General features: G+C 39.0%; 1 protein-coding gene across 1 annotated transcript in view; it reads left to right on the top strand.

The window, feature by feature from the left end:
- B4GALT5 (beta-1,4-galactosyltransferase 5) overlaps positions 1-15,803 on the top strand; it is a 68,034-nt gene extending 52,231 nt beyond the window's left edge. The window contains exon 9 of the mRNA XM_081322860.1: positions 15,430-15,803. Coding sequence (XP_081178986.1) covers positions 15,430-15,508 — 79 coding nt within the window. The 3' untranslated portion in view covers positions 15,509-15,803. The remainder of the gene's footprint in view (positions 1-15,429) is intronic.
- Positions 15,804-17,989: the final 2,186 nt, after the last annotated feature.

A 17,989-nucleotide genomic window follows, 5' to 3' on the forward strand; every position in this document is an offset into this window, starting at 1 on the left:
GCTGTGGCAAGAAATGGGGCAAAACTCACTTAACAACTGTTGCTTAGCCACAGAAATTTTGGGCTCAGTTGTAGTCGTAGTTCGAGGACTGCATTAAGTTGGAGATGAGTTGGGCTATTTGCATACACAATTTCTTGATGCTAAACTCTTTTCTGACTCCAGAGACTGGTATGAGAAGAGATTAGCCTGTCTCTGTTTAATACTTTGGGAGCTTAACTAATCAGATTATCTAGCAATATGGGTGTAATTAGAAAGTTTCTATTAGCTTATGGAGCCTCGTGCATGTTTATCATTTCTCTTCTCAGCTGATGATCTTGTGATGTTTTGCATCAGTTATTTTACTTGGGGAGGAAAAAAAAGCTTGTTTTCAAATTTTGCAGAGCTCTTTGTTTTTTTCCATTCATGCCTATTCATGGTAATAATGATCAGCTAATACCTGTGACTTCAGGAAACTGAATAAACCAAAGCAATACACAAATACTGTGTACCATAGTTGTGGTTCACCACAGTGCAAGCCAGAGATTTACAGCATAGATAACAATGTCAAAGTATCAGAGAAAAGAAAGCTTACTCCAAAAAACAAGCAAAACTTGCACAAAGAAGAAAGTAAAATACTTTGATAAGTTTCACAATGCAGACCAACAGCAGTTACAAAAAAATTAGCATATCCAAAACAGGTGCTATCAAGACAAGTGAGATTTCTGGGAGGTGGGTGACTTTTTTTGTATAACTGCTGCAAAAGAAGTAAGACAGCTATCTGTGCCTGAACTAGTTAATTCAACATGCAATTAAAATGAGAAATAAAGTTTTAGGTCAGACATAGGTACCTGTGGCCAATATTAGATAATTACTAGGCAACCTAGAGCACTTTTGAATGCACTGTTATTAACACTGCACACAATGAAAATATTTAGGAAGAAATTACTTCAGAACTCATGCAAGCAGAGCACCCCTCGATTACTTATCCAAAAGATGCTGCTGTTTTAAGCTCCGTGCATTCTGTGTGTCAACTCAGTGCAACTCTTTAAGTAGCAACATTTTTTTTAATCTCGTGGGGAAAAAATATATTGCTTTAATGGCAGAAAGGCATAATGTTCAAACAGTATAAAGTCTTGAAAATAATCTGCTACACAAATAAGTTTCATTTTTCAGGATGTGGTTTGAATGGCTGCCAGGCTCCTTTCTCTTGTTAACCTGTTACTGATTTCCTTTCTGCTTTCTGCATTCCACGGTCTGCAGGAATGGAAAAGATTTTACCACTAGCTTCAGCATAGTTTGGAGGGACTGGGAAGTGTGTAAAAGTGATTTCCATGTGTCATCTGTTATCCTAGCTGTCTAAGAAAATGACTTTAAAATGGTCTTGACCATAAGGAGACTCAGACTTAATCCCTTAGAGAAGTTACTGATTGCCTAAGAAGTGAAGCATATTATTTACTGACATAGTGAATTCTATAAAATGACTAAGTTCCAATATAGTTAAATTTCATTTAACTATAAACTCATAAACTATAAACTGAAATATAAACTCACCTATTATTATTTAGTAAGTATAAAATAAGATGTGATAGCTTGCAAACTAATCAAACCACCCATAAACTAGTTTGATATTGTATGTGAACATTGGTAGTTCATATTTTGAGCTAAGACCTTATAGAGTAAACAGCTGTAAACAGCAAATCATTAGGCTTTGTGAATCACAATGTATGGTTTAGTATGGTTTCGTTAATAAACTATAGTTAAACCATGGATATGTGAAATGAGTGAACTGATAGGTATGAAGACATATTTCCTTATATCTGTCATTAATTTTCCTCTATTCATTTTTTCCAAATAGCAGATGAACAGTAAGCCTGTCTACCTACCATTGATATTATGCTGTTTGAAGAGCTCACAGTCGAATCTCAGTAGAGGACTATCTAACTGCTACATTTCATTTCCTGGTGACTATAGGAATAGTTTGGGATTGAAAAAGTCCACATCTATATCTAGGCAATGTATTGGAGTCCCTAGCTATTGATAGCTTCAACAATGGATAGTTAGGAAGAGGCAAGGTTGGAATTGATTATCGTTGGTCAGAGTCAGCCTGATGTTTATACTGGATCTCTCTTATAGTGAGATAGTGCTTATATTTGATACTACAATATTGGCATCTTTTAAAACTTGTGCTCGGTGTTTCTTTGTAACATGTCAATGCAGGTACCGTTATAGTTTTGTGCTGCTCTAGATTTTCAGTTATTCTTTGTTTCAATTCCTGTTGTTGTTTTTTTCCTAGAGGGCTTTCCTTTTTCTGAGGAGAAAGCAGAGAGATAGTTTGAGAATGGAAATGATTCAATAGCTAGTCCTTTGCTGCTGATTCTCTGTAGTTTGCCTCTACAATCTGAGCTACTTGTGGCAAGGCTTCAATTTGTTTGCCCTGGGTAGATATTTGCAGTTTAATTCTATCTCTGTGGATATTTTTATTTCTATACTATGCTAAAACAATAAATTTATTTATTTATTTATTTTATTTTCATCCCATTTATATCCCGCCCTTCTCCGAAGACTCAGGGCGGCTTACAATTTAAGCACAAACCATTGACATTCATATGCTAGTTTCTGTTATTCTCAATTCTTGATGTTATTCTTTCCTGGACTGGTGCATTGTCTTCATATGTACTAACTTTCCAGCAATTCTTGTTGATTTAATTTGTAATAGCAAATAATTATTTCTTTGTTTCAAGTCTTTATATATTTGCAATGATTAAGCAACTTTTCTTCTAGTAGTCCTACAGTTGCTTGCCCTGGTTGCTCACCCAATAGTCCTAAATTCAGTAATTCACTTGCCACCAGATAGCCGATTCAGAATAGGTTTCTGTATGTTACATGTCCCAGCTTCTTTGACTTCTCTGATGAAACCTATCCAGTACAATTGAATCTGTAGCATAGTTCTCATCTTCCTCAGATGGATAGCATTTTTAATCTAAATTTACATGATCTAATCCAGGCTTGCTTAACTTCAGACATTTTACTCTGCCCTGTTTATGGCCTCTTTTTAACCCTATGGCCCCCCTGCTAAAATCCTGTCTTCTAAGCCCTTTATATATGAGAGCACTGTTCCAAAGTTGTCTGTTCTTCTCAGTTCTTCCCAAGTCATATTGACTTCAGTCCAGATCAGGAAATGTCATGCCTTGTGGATAATGATGTTACTTTTCTTTGAAGTTGGGATAGCATAAAAAAATCACAGGGTTCTTCCTCATATCCAATTCTTCTTATGATTACCACAAGATCTGGAAAATATTCCTGGAAATATAGGCATGACTCAGAGCACAGCCTACTTCTTGAATATTTCATCCTTCTGCTAATGCTTTCTTCCTTTTGATATTTGATTTTTTTAACAAGATATGGCAGGTCCAGTGCAATACCATACTAAGAACGATCCTGTTCCTTATGCACAACCCTCAGTTAACATTTTAGATGGATTGTTGTACAATGAGTTCTCAAACCATGATATTTGGAACAAAATGCCCAGATAGCCTAAACTAAAAATGAAAGAAGAAGAAATATATTGGCAACAAAATCTAAGTGCTTACTATTTTCATTTTCATTGAACTGTTATTCTCCTATAAGCGGCTAAAATGCTGTTTTCCTTATTTATTTTCTGTGCAAAACTATTGTAGCCCTTTAGGCTGCCCAAAGAAAGGAGATCATCAAAAAATTCATCACCATGACAACTATTCTAGTTCTAGAACTACTATATTAATCTGTTTCCTGCCTTTTAGCCATTTGGCCATCTATTAGTAAATCTGTCCTTTTAATCCCAAATGACTAAATTTATGCATGGGAAACATATCTTTCCTTTCTCATAGATTTCATAATATTTTACAACAGCATTTTTATTTTGTTTCTAAGTTGAAATTTACGTTCATTATTTCATGCTAGGTATGACTGTGCTATGCCTAGTTTCATATTGATATTGATATTTTTTTCTCTTTTCTCTCTCTTCTTTAATTTGTAGTCTGATTCATTGATTTTGCATTTCTTGTAGCTAGGTGTTTTGTTTTTTACCTTTTTGTGTATTAACAAAAGTAATGCATTTCAAAATTTAACATAGCCAAATGTCAAATGGATGACCTTATCCAAAGCATTTTGTAAGGCCAGATACATAGGATTGGCTGGATCACCTCTACTTAGGTAACTTCTTGGTCTCTCCTTGACTTTCTGAACATGCCAAGCAGCCTAGGGGAAGGGAAGTGTGGAAGATCTGGCCTGCTATACTTGGACTCCCAAGAGAAGAACTCTGGCAGAGTCACATTCAGGATGGAGGGTCACACCCTTCCCAGTTTCTCCTTGCAGCTCCCAACCAGATGTGATGTGTGTGGGCTGTAAGAAAGGCTGAACATGAGCTGGCAGTGTGCAGGTTACTTGCAGAAATTGGATTAGGTGCCTATTATTTTCTGTTATTTCCAATTCTGTATGTTGTTCTTTCCAGAACTAGAAGGATGGCAAGACAAAAAAAAGGGAAATTGTGATGCTGATTTAAAAACTAGATAGTCACATTGACTCCAAGTCACATCCCATACACAACGTTGGGAGGCCCATCTTCTATCTACTTCCCAAAGTATACAAACGAGGTAAGCTAGTTGTCTCATTGTCTCAAACATCAGAACCATCACAGCTGAAATATCAGACCTTATAGATTCTGTATTCAGACCACTTGTCCCCAGCACTCTAGCTACCTAAGAGACTGCACAGACTCCCTAAGACTGAAATCCATGGGAAGCTATCTCCCCAACACGGCTTTCCATCTATAGTGTCTACAATGTTACACATCAATGAGTGGACCTGACTGATTTCTTTTCCCACAATCTTTGGAAAAACCAGTTGTCAGAATAGAGCATTTTTGTGTGTCAGGGCTTATTCTCACATCTTGCTAACCACCCCAATAACTTTTCTGGGAGATGGCCAACTCTTCATCTTGTCCCTAGCCCTTTCTACAGGCAACTCAAATGTGTCCTCACAGCTCTAGTTTTAAAGTAGTATTTTTAATCTTCTCTCAAGTCAAGTCTCGGCATAGGAAGGTTTTCAGGATGGCACAGTCAGCATTGGATCTTGTTAAACTCCTGTTGACCTGTTGAAGCTGCTATGGACCCCTCAGTTTCCTGTGGTCACTTATCTGTGTCTTTCATGTGCATTTTAGCTTAATTATAATTTCATTAGTGTTCTTAATACTTCTGATAAACAAAATAGAAAAACATGATATGTGTTAGGCATATGGTGATAGCCTACATAGTTGGGTTGAAAATATATAAACCATGATGTTGTGACTTTAAGATGTTAATTGGCCAATGGGTGTGTAAGTGTTCCCATGGCCATAAAAGGGAGCTAGGAACATAGCTTCTCTCTCTCTGAATTCACTGCTCTCTCTACTATTACTGTTTTGCTGTACTGTTGGTTTACTACTGTGATAAACCTGAACAACTGTGTATTGACCTCTGGACCGGTAAGAAGACTTTGTATTTGGAATACTCCTTGGACTGTTGCTATTGTGTATGACCTGGACTATTTTTGACCGTGCATTTTTGTTTTTACACCACCTCAAAAGTAAAATACATTTGTTTCCACAACTCAGTGTACTCTTGTGGTTACTGTGTGACTCTTACTGCTCTCAGTACTCTTCCTTGTCTGCGCAACTCCTTGGTAGCACAAGGAGACCTCTGCACAAACAATTTTCCTAACAATATGAAAATCAAAACTATCCATTAAGGGGGAAAGCCTGCAATAATAAAGATTAAGCATCTATATAGATATTAAAAAACATTCATTTTAATATCATAAGAATCAGCATAATGATATTAAATCTTTCACTGCTTTACCAAAATAAGAGCAGAATTCTGGTAATGATTGGCCTAATATGAGGTTAAGATAGCCCTGGATCCTTGGAATCTAATCAACCCATCTAACTCAAGTAACCCAACCTAATCCAATCAACCCATCTGCTAGTTTGTTCCATAACAAGCTTGTTGTGTAACTTTTTTTTCCCTTTTTCCTTTAAAGCTTTTTTTCTGAAGGTACCCGAAAGAAAGCCATTGTTTCAACCTACTAGGCAGTTGGTAAGACTCGCAGGGGGTGTGGTAGATGTTCTGCTGCAGATTTACTTCTCCTTCCATGGTAGGAGGAGACTTCAAAGATAGTAGTTATGTCATCAGACATGAATAGTTCCTGAAATCTCTGCTCACAAATCATAACATGATTGTATGAATTAGAATGTAAGAATGAAACCACTCCTTTATTCTTAAACTATGCTGCCAAGAAAAGACTTATGCTTCTGATTAAACACGAGAGAGAAACGCACCATCTAAGCAAGATTATGGTTTCATACCAAGTCTTGCATGACAGAACCAATACTTTCTCTTTCTGACAATGCATATAGTACTTTTAGATTCCAGACTGGATGGTCTTATGATCGAGAGAGAGGGTGTTCACATGACTGCACAAGTACAGTACTTCGTTTGTTGCTGGCCTACCACTCCCAACATACCTCAGGACAGGGAATGCTGGCTGAGGCCACTGGAGATATGTTCACATTGTGTTCCCTTGATGGGAATGACCAAAGACGATATTGCACCTTATTGCTCTTTAAAAACTAAATAAAAACAAAACTCTGTTCCAATTGTAGGGCTTTCTAGAGCTTTCTACTGGAATTTGGACTTTTGCCCCAACATCTTCTCTTCAGTAGTAGAGTAAAGCTGGATCCCAATATAGGACTATCAGTTCAAAATATTCATCCATGGTAAAAGAAGGCCAACTTTGGTAACAGGGCTACATAGGGATCTACTTGGATGCAAGCCTTGCCTTAAGCGTATCAACAGATTGGTGCATAGTTACTAATGATCATTTTATTATTTAACATAATGTATTGAGTGTCATTTTCTACTTCAAAATTATATTTAATACAGCACTGTGGTGTCAGAAATAAGTTACAATTTATTATGATTGTCATGATAGCGTACAGTAATAGCGTAAAGAAATTTGAAGTCTGAAATTGCACAGATCCAATTATTGTGTTGGGCCTGCAGTGTTTGAAGGTTGTTGTGTAGTTTTGCTGAAATCAGGCAGGAATATAGAAGCAAACGTTTTTGTATAGATGTCCATCTAAAGCCTTGTCGCACTTTGCCTTTCCTTTATACCAATAAGTTCAAAGATAAAATGTCTTTTTTTGATGGCACCTCTGTTTTCTTGCAAGAGAAAGAAAGGGGAGTCTTAGTGTGTCCGATGCCAAAAGAACTTGCCTACAAAATCTTTGTTCTGTTCAGAAGATATTTGGATATCCTGTCTTGATTCACGTGCCTAGGACAGTTGACCTTAATGAACTAGCAATCAAGCAAATGTCTTTATACTCAAGACCTTTAACTCCAAATCAGGGAAAGAAGAATGGTTTCTATGGACACCAGTAGATACCAGGCCACACTGCATTTTTCATGGTCTCTACTGGCTTTATATTTTTATTTATTTTAATAGGGAGTTGACTTATTGCAAAGTATGCTTTTGTTAAGCTTCCAGCATACTTCTCAAAATGACTCTGTGTCATACATAGATTTTATATTTGTCCTTAGAAAATAAAAGTGGTTAGTGGATATGTAGATACTTGTATAGAAAAATAACAAAAGTGGCATTCAGAACAGGACTTGGAGCAACAGAGAAGAATTTTACCAGTTTGTGTTGTGCAACTATGGCAATCGCTTTGTGAGAAGAGCACACTTGCCATTCTTTGAATATTCCAAATATGACTTTTCCCCAACACTATCAATTCCTCCTGAAGACAGCAGGAGGAACATTTTTATAGGTGTTTTGGATAATTCCAAATCCGTTTTACTATTCTGCCTCTGAATCTAGTTAACTATGTTCCATCAAGTTGTAATTAAAGGCTGGATCTTCATTATTTTATATTCAGAGTTAAGGCTTTAAAGGGAAAAGTTCTATATGTTCTAAGGACTGTTCATTTAAAAAGTCATTTGTAGGGGAGAATTGGTAAATGTGTCATCAAGATTTCTTTAGGGCGGTGTTTTTTCCTGTTTGGCATAATGGCAGGGAATTCTGGGAATTGAAGTCCACCCATTTTAAATTTGCCAAGTTTGAAAAACACTGATTTAAGAGTGTCCTGTTTCTGTGTTCTTTTGCTAATGGTTCTTAAACTGAAGAAGAGAGGAAGTGAGTGAACAATAATGTTCTGGTGTTCTGCACATTCATTCCCCTTAATTCTCCCCCTTGATTCAGTTACAGTATGCAGCCATTGTGTATAACTGTGACTAAGGAACAATTCTTGGGATTTTGTCAACTTTTATTCTATTAAACATTAGTTCTGCAGAAAGGGGGAAATCCAGAGAAATGCTTCCTTAAAATTTCTGCTGGCCTGGAGATCCAAATTCCTTATGTATGATGAACTGTGACTGGGTTATGCACTACACGAGAAGCTTTGGTATTCATAGGACATAAATGTTTCTAAGATGGGAACAGAAACAACTCCACTTCACTCAACATACATCTCCCTTCCCACAAATTGTCACCAGCCAGTAGGAAAATATCCACAAACACTTTTAATATGGTGCATTGGAAGAGTGTTTCACCATCTACTGCTTCATCTGAAAGTCAGGCTCCTTTTAAACATGGGTTTAGTTAGCTCAGTTCCAGAAGAGTGCTAAACTGGTCTTTAAAAGCAGCCAAACAATAGCTGACAGGAGAGTTCAGCATGAAGCCGCTGATTTATTATGCAGCCTTCCCACTGCCACTCTTGGTCACAGGCTTTTCAGGCTAATCTGGGCCTTTGAGATGGGGCTCACAGACCTTGGATGCGTTGCATGACAGCCTGTCTGAAAGAAGTGGCCTGTTTGGCTGTAAAGCAAAAAGACCCCAGGGGATGGTGCTCAGGGAGCAGAGGGAATTGGATATTCCTGAAGTGGCCTAAGATGGCAGAGGGATACTAAGTTGATCCCAACTTGTGAGGTCAGCTGTATGAGACACCAAATGAATAGTTGGTGAAGCATATCAGATTGCACCGATGGTGCAATGGCCATAGCTGTTTGCCTGCTTAAAGAAAAAAAAACTACTTTTAAACCTGGACATTAACAAATAGTTTAAATCTGCCTCTGTTACCTGGGGATGATATGAAGGCATTGTGAAGATGTAACAGGAAATTTATACCAAGGTTACATGCAAGCGGGGAAAGACCCATGTAATATTTGTTAGGCAAGAAATCTTCTTGCCACACCCAGCTGTAAATTTTGCAAGATAATACTGCTCATAATTTCCATGGTGTTATTTTTCTGAGACTTTGAACTCTTTAAAGCAATCAAATGAGATATCTAACCACACCTCAATATTTTAGTACAGTCTCTTGGTATAAAAAAAGATAAGAATTTTCCTTACTGTAAGATTCTAGAGTGTATCTTGCCCTTGTTTTGAAAGATACATTTTATTTTGCTTTCCAATAGAAACAACTCACTTCTCAAAAGCCTCTTATTTAAAATCAGGAACTGCAAGGTTGCAATTCTGTTGGCATTGATTTAAAATTATATTTATTTTATAACACACGTCTTACTTTTGGCAGACAGTTGGCTTCTCAAATAGCTTTTCCTGATATCATCAACTACAAATTGAAGTTGGTTCTTAATTATTTATTCATTTTAGAACTAAATTAAAAAACCAAGAGTGGTTTTAAAGAGTTCTTTGTTTAATAAAACAAGAAATGGTTAAAAACAACTGTAATGTTTATGTGGGGTTTTTTTATATATATAAAATCCCTTCTCACCCTCATGGATAGTCTGTGTCTTCTCATACACAAGGTGCTGGTAATGACCTATAAAGCCCTAAATGGCTTGGGTCCGGATTATCTAAGGGAACACCTGCTGCCGGCATCAACTTCCCATCATCCTGTGCGCTCCCACAGGGAGGGCCTTCTCAGGGTACCGCTGGTTAAGGAATGCCGGCGGGTTATTCCCAGGGGAAGAGCATTCTCTGTGGGTGCGGCAGCCCTATGGAACCAACTTCCCACGGAACCTAGGACTGCCCCCGACCTTCGTTCATTTCGCCGGGACCTGAAAACTTGGCTCTTCAAGCTGTCTGGCCCAGACTGAGGGGTTTTAATTTTTAATTGGGTTTTAGTTTTAAATTTCGGGGACTTGAATTAATTAATTGTTTTAACTGATTTTAATTTTTGTATGTTATGCTTTTAATTTTCCCTGTAAACTGCCTTGAGTCCTACGGGAATAGGGCGGTATATAAATTTAATAAAATAAATAAATAAATAAACTCAAGTCATCTACCAGAGGCCTGGGAGTTTGAGAATTCTGTGCAGGATCTTACCTGTTCTTAGCACTGCGGTCTTCTGGATAGAGAGCTCTGATGTTGTTCCTGGTGTCAACGCTGCTAACATTGGATGTTCTTGCTTTGACAACAGATGGAAATGCAGCCATTTTACTCTTTTGCTTTTAGTTGATGCTGGGAGGGGGAATGTGAATGAGAGTCCAGCTAGTCATAACAGTAATAACTCAGCCATGAGAATCCAAGGTTATCGCACCCAGAGTTGATAAAGATTTTGCGGGCTGGAGACTTGGGGAGAAAGCCCACTCTTCAAGCTAACTGGGGAATATGATTTATGACTGTTAATAGGAGGAGGGAATTGTGCTTTGCTACTTTGTGCCCAGGGGAGGGGAATTCAGTTTTTGGCTTTAACTATGTAGTGCCGATACTTTGTTTCTCAAATAAAAGATTCTTTAAGGTAAACAATGCCTCAAAGTTCTTTTGAAGAGTTTCATCTGTCAGAACCATTACACCTGGTATCTATTAGAGCTGCTCTCTTATAAAGGATGAGATATGGACGACATATCTATACTTCTATTACACCCTGATTATTTAGCCATTAACCATGTATATTGGGGGTACATTTTATATATATGGAAAACATTAAATTGAAGAAATCTAATCTAGAATCCAGGAATTTGAGATTTCTAAGCAGGCTGTCTGCTGGGGAATCACACACTTTTTGCATTGACTGGAAGGCTAGACTAGATGTGATAAACTATATACTTCTATTTCTTACATAGGGGGCTTAGGCTAGTGTAGGTTTCTATGCCCCAAATTAGTATACATTTCTATATCATGTGCTCCAATTGTCTCTATCTAATCAATTAGCCTTGGTGGCACAATGGTTAGAACACAGTATTGCAGACTAATTCAGCTCACCGCCAGGAATTTGATCCTCACCAGTTCAAGGTTGACTTAGCCTTCCATCCTTCCGAGGTCGGTAAAATGAGGACCCAGATTGTTGGGGCAATATGCTGACTCTGTAAATGGCTTAGAGAGGGCTGTAAAGCACTATGAAGCAGTATATAAGTCTAAATGCTATTGCTATCCATCAGGTTTAATTAAAAAAAAATCTAAGAATCTTAGAAGTCTAATGTGGATCAATTATCATTTCATTGTTTGATGGCAATCAGAGCATATCATGAGCAGATAAGGACTTGAGCTATTTATTTATCTGGTTATTATATAAATGCCAATGTTTTGCATCTTCACTGCTACAACAGCAGTCACACAACCTTCCTTTATAGTGTGGAAGACGACACCTGATAAATGTGTGGGGCGGTGTTGGTTATGCATGCAAAAGTATCTCTGACAAACAAACATATCCAACATGCCCCTACAAGGCCAAACTAGAATGAAATGATGTGAAGAAATATATGAAGCCATCTCTCTTTCCTTCTCTCCACTGATTCAGGGGGGGAAAAACTCACCTACCTGACCTTGCATTTGGATGCCATTAAATGACTATCTAGATTCTAGAGGAAGCAGGTTGGGAGAGGCATCTTGCTTTTACAACACAAAGGGGTTGTTCGGGTTCAGGATAACTGCTGTTCATAATCAATATCATTCTGGGCAAAGTGAATTTGCAGGGAAGAAAGAGCAAAGTTCAAAGACACAGAGCTGCACTGAATGTAGAGCAGCAGCCCAGGTATTCAAGATCTCCAGCTGATAGATGTTTTAGGCAGGGTAGGGACAGGATGAGCCACTTGTCCTAGTAAAGAGCAAAACACGACATCAAAACTGACTTAGTATCAGGGCTGTCTAGATCTTCAAAAGAATGAAGATGAAGATCCAAGTGAACCTTCTCTTCAGAGTGACTTCATGAAGTGGTCCATCCATTGCTTCTAATCAGCAGAGTGACCATTATGCTTCACACTGCCTACAACAGCAACTACTGTAATTGTGCAGTTGCAGAAATCATTGTCAGGGAGACCTTGTCTTAATTCTCCATCAAGTGTTTGGGAAGTTGACAGTTGATATTTTTATTTGGACTTGGCTTAGGACTGTTAGCCACTATGAACACAGCTCCTCAAGAAACCTGCCTTGGGACTTCCGGTGGCGACGCGGCGCCGAAGACAGCCGTTTTCGGGCTGTCCGCTCTGCAGCTGTGTTTATCCACCGAAAACAGCGCCGATCAGCTGTTTAGGTGGATTTGAAGCCCCCTCCTCGGGAGAAGAGGAGGGGGTGAGGCCCCAGATAGGGGTTGAGTTCTCCGGGGCCGCCTGAGCTGAAAGTTTGGGCGGCTGAAGGATTGAGCCCCCCCGAAGCCTGGGTTGCTCCGAGCTGCTCAGCGTCTCTGCTCCGGGATTTTTGGAGCAGAGCCAGGCGTTAGCGACCACCCCTGCCAGAAGGAAAGACTTTTGAGTAATAAGGAGCAGGCAGAGCGGTACAAGAGGTCAAGGTGAAGTGGACTTTTATTTTTACTCCCTAGCTCAATGGATTTTATAGCTTTAAAGTGAAAGTACGCAACAAGTGAAAGTGGGGAAAGATGGCGGCTAAATCTTCCTCTAAAGTTCTTCGGAGTGCAGGAACTTCCCCGGTGCAACAGACCTCGTTGCAAGCTTTGCTTCCTCCTGTACCTCCTGTGGCATTGACGCTTAAGGACTTACAAGATGCTTTTGCAAAGCAATCCCAGGTAATGCAATGCTAATAAGCCAGGTAGATGGCTAGCTTACAGACTAAGAAAAAAGCAAAGGGCTTCTAATATAGATAAAATTGAATATAAGGGAAAGGTTGTGTTTCAACAGGATCTTATTAAGGAAGCTTTTGTGGATTTTTATTCTAAATTATATGCTAAGGAGAAGATTAATGAAAAAGACATTGATGTATATTTGGAGAATGCTAGCATCCCGGTTCTTACACAAGTACAAAGGGAGGAGATTAATCAATTGATAACAGAAGAAGAAATTCTTGTAGCAATTAAGGAATTGAAGGTGGATAAAGCGCCAGGCACGGATGGTTTGACTGCGGCTTACTACAAAAATTTACAACTGGAGTTGATAAAGCCGTTAAAGGAACTGTTCCAGACGATTCAGAGAGGGGGAAAGGTGCCTCCGTCTTGGAGAACTGCTTTTATCTCTTTGATTCCGAAGGAAGATCAAGATGCTACTCAAGTAAAAAACTATAGACCGATATCACTTTTAAATACAGATTATAAGATATTTGCCAAGGTGTTAGCTAACAGATCGATGAGGGTTCTGCAACAGGTGATTCATGGGGATCAAACCGGGTTTATTAGTGGTAGGCAAATGAAAAATAATGTGAGGCATATAGTTGATGTGATGGAGTTTTTGGAAAGGAACAACCAGATCTCTGCGGCGCTAATTTTTCTAGATGCTGAAAAAGCTTTTGATCAATTGAATTGGCAATTTTTGATGAAAGTTTTAGATAAAATGAATCTTGGGGATAAATTTTTGCAACCAATTAGGGCATTATATCAAAAACAAACTGCCCGAATAATAGTTAACAATAGTTTGACTGAAGTATGTAATATTGAGAAGGGCACAAGACAAGGGTGTCCGTTATCACCTTTATTATTTGTTTTAACATTGGAGATATTATTGGTAAAAATACGGAATTCGGAAAGAATTAAGGGTATACAAATTAGAGATCAGGATTATAGACTGAGAGCGTTCGCAGATGATCTGGTTGTTACGGTGACCCAGCCAGAAAACTCTGTTGTGGACCTGATGGAGATAATAACACAATATGGGAAGGTTTCTGGATTTAAAGTTAATGCACAAAAAACTAAAATTCTGGCCAAAAATATGACAGCATCGCAAAAGGCCCTTTTAGAAGGATTAACTGGATTTGAGATTGTTAAAAGGGTCAAATATTTGGGGGTGTTTTTGTCACCCTCTAATACAAAGTTATATAAAAATAACTATGAAAAGTTATGGGGGAAAATTCAAAAAGAAATGGAGAGCTGGGAAAAATTGCAATTGTCTTTGTTGGGAAGAATTGCAGCAGTGAAAATGAATGTCCTGCCTAAATTTTTATTTTTATTTCAAATGATACCGGTCCTTAAAAAAGATTCTAATTTGGAAGAATGGCAACGGGGTATCAACAAATTTGTTTGGGCAGGGAAAAGGCCACGAGTAAAACTTAAGATTATGCAGGATACTCGTGAAAGAGGTGGTCTTAAAATGCCTAATCTTAAATTATATTATGAAGCTGCTGCGTTATCAGGAATAAGTGATTGGATTAATTTGACACAAGAGAGATTATTAAATCTTGAGGGCCATGACTTGTTATTTGGCTGGCATGCATATTTGTTGTATGATAAGAAGGTAGATAATGTGTTTAAAGTGCATATTTTAAGACAGGCATTGCTGAGAGTTTGGAAGAAGTATAGACATAAGTTAGGTTACAAGATGCCGTTGAGGGCAATTCCAAAACACGCAATAGAAAACATAAATGTTGGTTTCAAACATGATGTGACTACGTATAAGGAGATTTTAAGCTTGGAAAGAAATGTCTGGTGTTTAAAGCCGTACAACCTTTTGCGAGATGAGAAGATTGTTCAAACTTGGTTTCAATATACTCAGTTACGGGTCAGGTGGAAAGAAGATCAGAAAATTGGTTTTGCAATGACTGACGAAAATTTGATAAAGCAAATTAGAAATCAGGGTCCAGCACATATCAAACGGATATATCTTGCATTGATAGAAATTGACTCAGAAACAGAACTTGTTAAAGATTGTATGATAAAATGGGCCCAGAATATTCAAGAAGTTATTACAATGGACACGTGGGAAAAGATCTGGGTGAGGAACGTAAAATTTACACAAGCTCAAAATTTAAGAGAGAACTTTTATAAAATGTTTTATAGATGGCATTTAGATCCTAAAAAGCTTGCAAGTATGTATCCGAACTATCAGCCAAAATGTTGGAGGTGTGGTGGCGAAGATGCAACATATTTTCACATATGGTGGACCTGCAAAAAGGTTAAGGCTTTTTGGATAAAAATTTGGTGGAATATGCAGAAGATCTTCAAGCAAAGGATAAAGTTTTGTCTGCAATTGTTTTTGTTGGGCATAATTACAGATGCTACTGTTGTGGACACTAAGTTGATGTTGAGTTTAATTACAGCAGCAAGACTCTTAATAGGCCAATATTGGAAGAAGGAGGAACTGCCGACTATAGAAGAATGGACTTTAAAAGTTTCTGACCTGGCGGAAATGGCAAAGATCTCAGCTTATTTGAAAGATCATTCGCAAGAACGTTACATTATGGAGTGGAAAAAATGGATTGACTATATCCAGAACAAATATGGGACTAAAAAGTTTCACTTAGCATTTGAATAAGTCTTCCTTTCTTTTTTCTTTTTTCTTTCTTTTTATATGTAATATTAATATTGCTTGTAGTTATCTTATATGAGCTAGAGAGCGATAGATTTAAGAGTTTATTGTTGTTAGCATATGGATGTTTATGATTGTTTTTTGTTTCTATACCTTGTACTTAGCTCTGGGAAGTCGGGGGGGAGGGGGAAATGGGGAGGGGTAGGGAGGGATAGGCGGGGGTGGGGGGAGGGGGGGATTGTTAAAGACAAAATGTATTCTAAAACTTTTCAATAAAAAAAAAAAGAAACCTGCCTTGGATCCAGCTATTCAAAATAACTTTCATTGTGTCTCCAAACTTCACTTTCTTACGAAGGTTGTTGAGAGCGTGGTGGCATGGCAGCTCCCTTTGGTCCTGGAGGAAACTGAGTATCTGGTTCCGTACCAATCGGGTTTCAGGCCCAGGTACAGCACGGAGACAGCATTGGTCGTGCTGGTGGATGATCTCTGGCGGGCCCGGGATAGGGGTTGTTCCTCTGTCCTGGTCCTATTAGATCTCTCAGCGGCTTTTGATACCATCGACCATGGTATCTTGCTGTGACGTCTTGGGGGGTTAGGAGTGGGAGGCACCGTTTTACGGTGGTTCTCCTCCTACCTCTCGGGCTGTTCGCAGACAGTGTTGGCAGGAGGGCAGAGGTCAACCCCAAGGCCCCTTAGTTGTGGGGTGCCCCAGGGGTCGGTCCTCTCTCCCCTCCTGTTCAACATCTATATGAAGCCACTGGGCAAGATCATCCGTGGTTTCGGGGTAAGGTATTATCAATATGCTGATGATACCCAGCTTTTTATCTCCACCCCGAACCAACCCAGTGATGTCCTCGACGTGAGGTCCCGCTGCCTGGAAGCGGTACGAATCTGGATGGGGAAGAACAGGCTCCAGCTCAACCCGGCCAAGACTGAGTGGCTTTACGTACCGGCATCTCATTTAGTCCAAGAGTTTCCATCTTTGGTTATGGGAGGAGAGGTGTTACCTCCCGTTGATAGGGCGCGCAACTTAGGCGTCCTCCTGGATACACAACTCAGTTTTGAAGAGCATATAGGAGTTGTGGCCAGGGCGGCATTTGCCCAGGTTCACCTGGTACGCCAGTTGCGCCCCTATCTGGACCAAGATGCTCTACGTACGGTCACTCATGCACTCGTTACCTCCCGTATAGATTACTGCAATGGTCTCTATATGGGGCTGCCCTTGAACACCACCCGGAGGCTCCAGCTGGTGCAGAATGCAGCTGTGCGGGTTGTGATGGGAGCATCCCGATACTCCCATATTACACCCCTCCTGCGTGAGCTGCATTGGTTACTGGTTGCCCTCCAGATGAGATTTAAGGTGCTGGTTCTTACCTATAAAGCCCTACATGGCTTAGGCCTGGGATATTTGCAGGACCGTCTGCTGCCAGGAACGACTTCCCATCACCCGGTGCGCTCACACAGGGAGGGCCTCCTCAGGGTGCCGTTGGCTAGACAATGTTGGCTGGCGACCCCCAGGGGGAGGGCCTTCTCTGTGGGGGCACCTGCCCTGTGGAATCAACTTCCCCTTGAGCTCCGGATGGCCCCGGACCTCCGGTCCTTTCGTCGCAGCCTTAAAACATTTCTTTTCCATCAGGCTGACCTGGACTGACAACAGGGATTTTTTAAAATGTTTTTAATATTTTATCATTGGGGCTTTAGTTTAATTTTTTAAAAGAAACATTTGTATTATTGTCTTTTATTGTTGTTAGCCACCCTGAGTCCTTCGGGAGATAGGGCGGCATATAAGTCAAATAAATAAATAAATAAATAAATAAATAAATAAATAAATAAATAAATAAATAAATAAATAAATAAATAAATAAATGAATGAATGAATGAATGAATGAATGAATGAATGAATGAATGAATGAATGAATAAATAATATGGCCTGAAAAGCTGTAGTGTTTTGAGTAAATGAGGTAACTCTGGTTTCTTCAAAAAGCTATAGTTAAACCATGAGTAAATGCAATGTACAAATTCAGCAAATGTGGATAATTATTAAACCAGCCTTCCTCAGATGCTTTAGCTTACATCTCCAGTTATTCTACCCAGCAGGTACAAGGATTAAAGATAATGGATATTGTAAACAAAGATTACACAGAATAATGTTGGAATACAGGAGCTTGGGGTTATTCAATATAAAAAGGCTGCAATTACCAGAGTTCTCTGTTTTATATTGGGGGGGAAATACATGCAAGGGGGATTGAATATGACTCTTGCTCATGCTGGCTGGGGATTCTGAAATTGAGTGTGAATTTGAATGAATGAATGAATGAACCTTTATTGTGAAAGTACAACCATGTATACA

Source organism: Vipera berus, assembly GCF_964194415.1.
Source record: "Vipera berus genome assembly, chromosome: 3".
NCBI lineage: Eukaryota > Metazoa > Chordata > Lepidosauria > Squamata > Viperidae > Vipera > Vipera berus.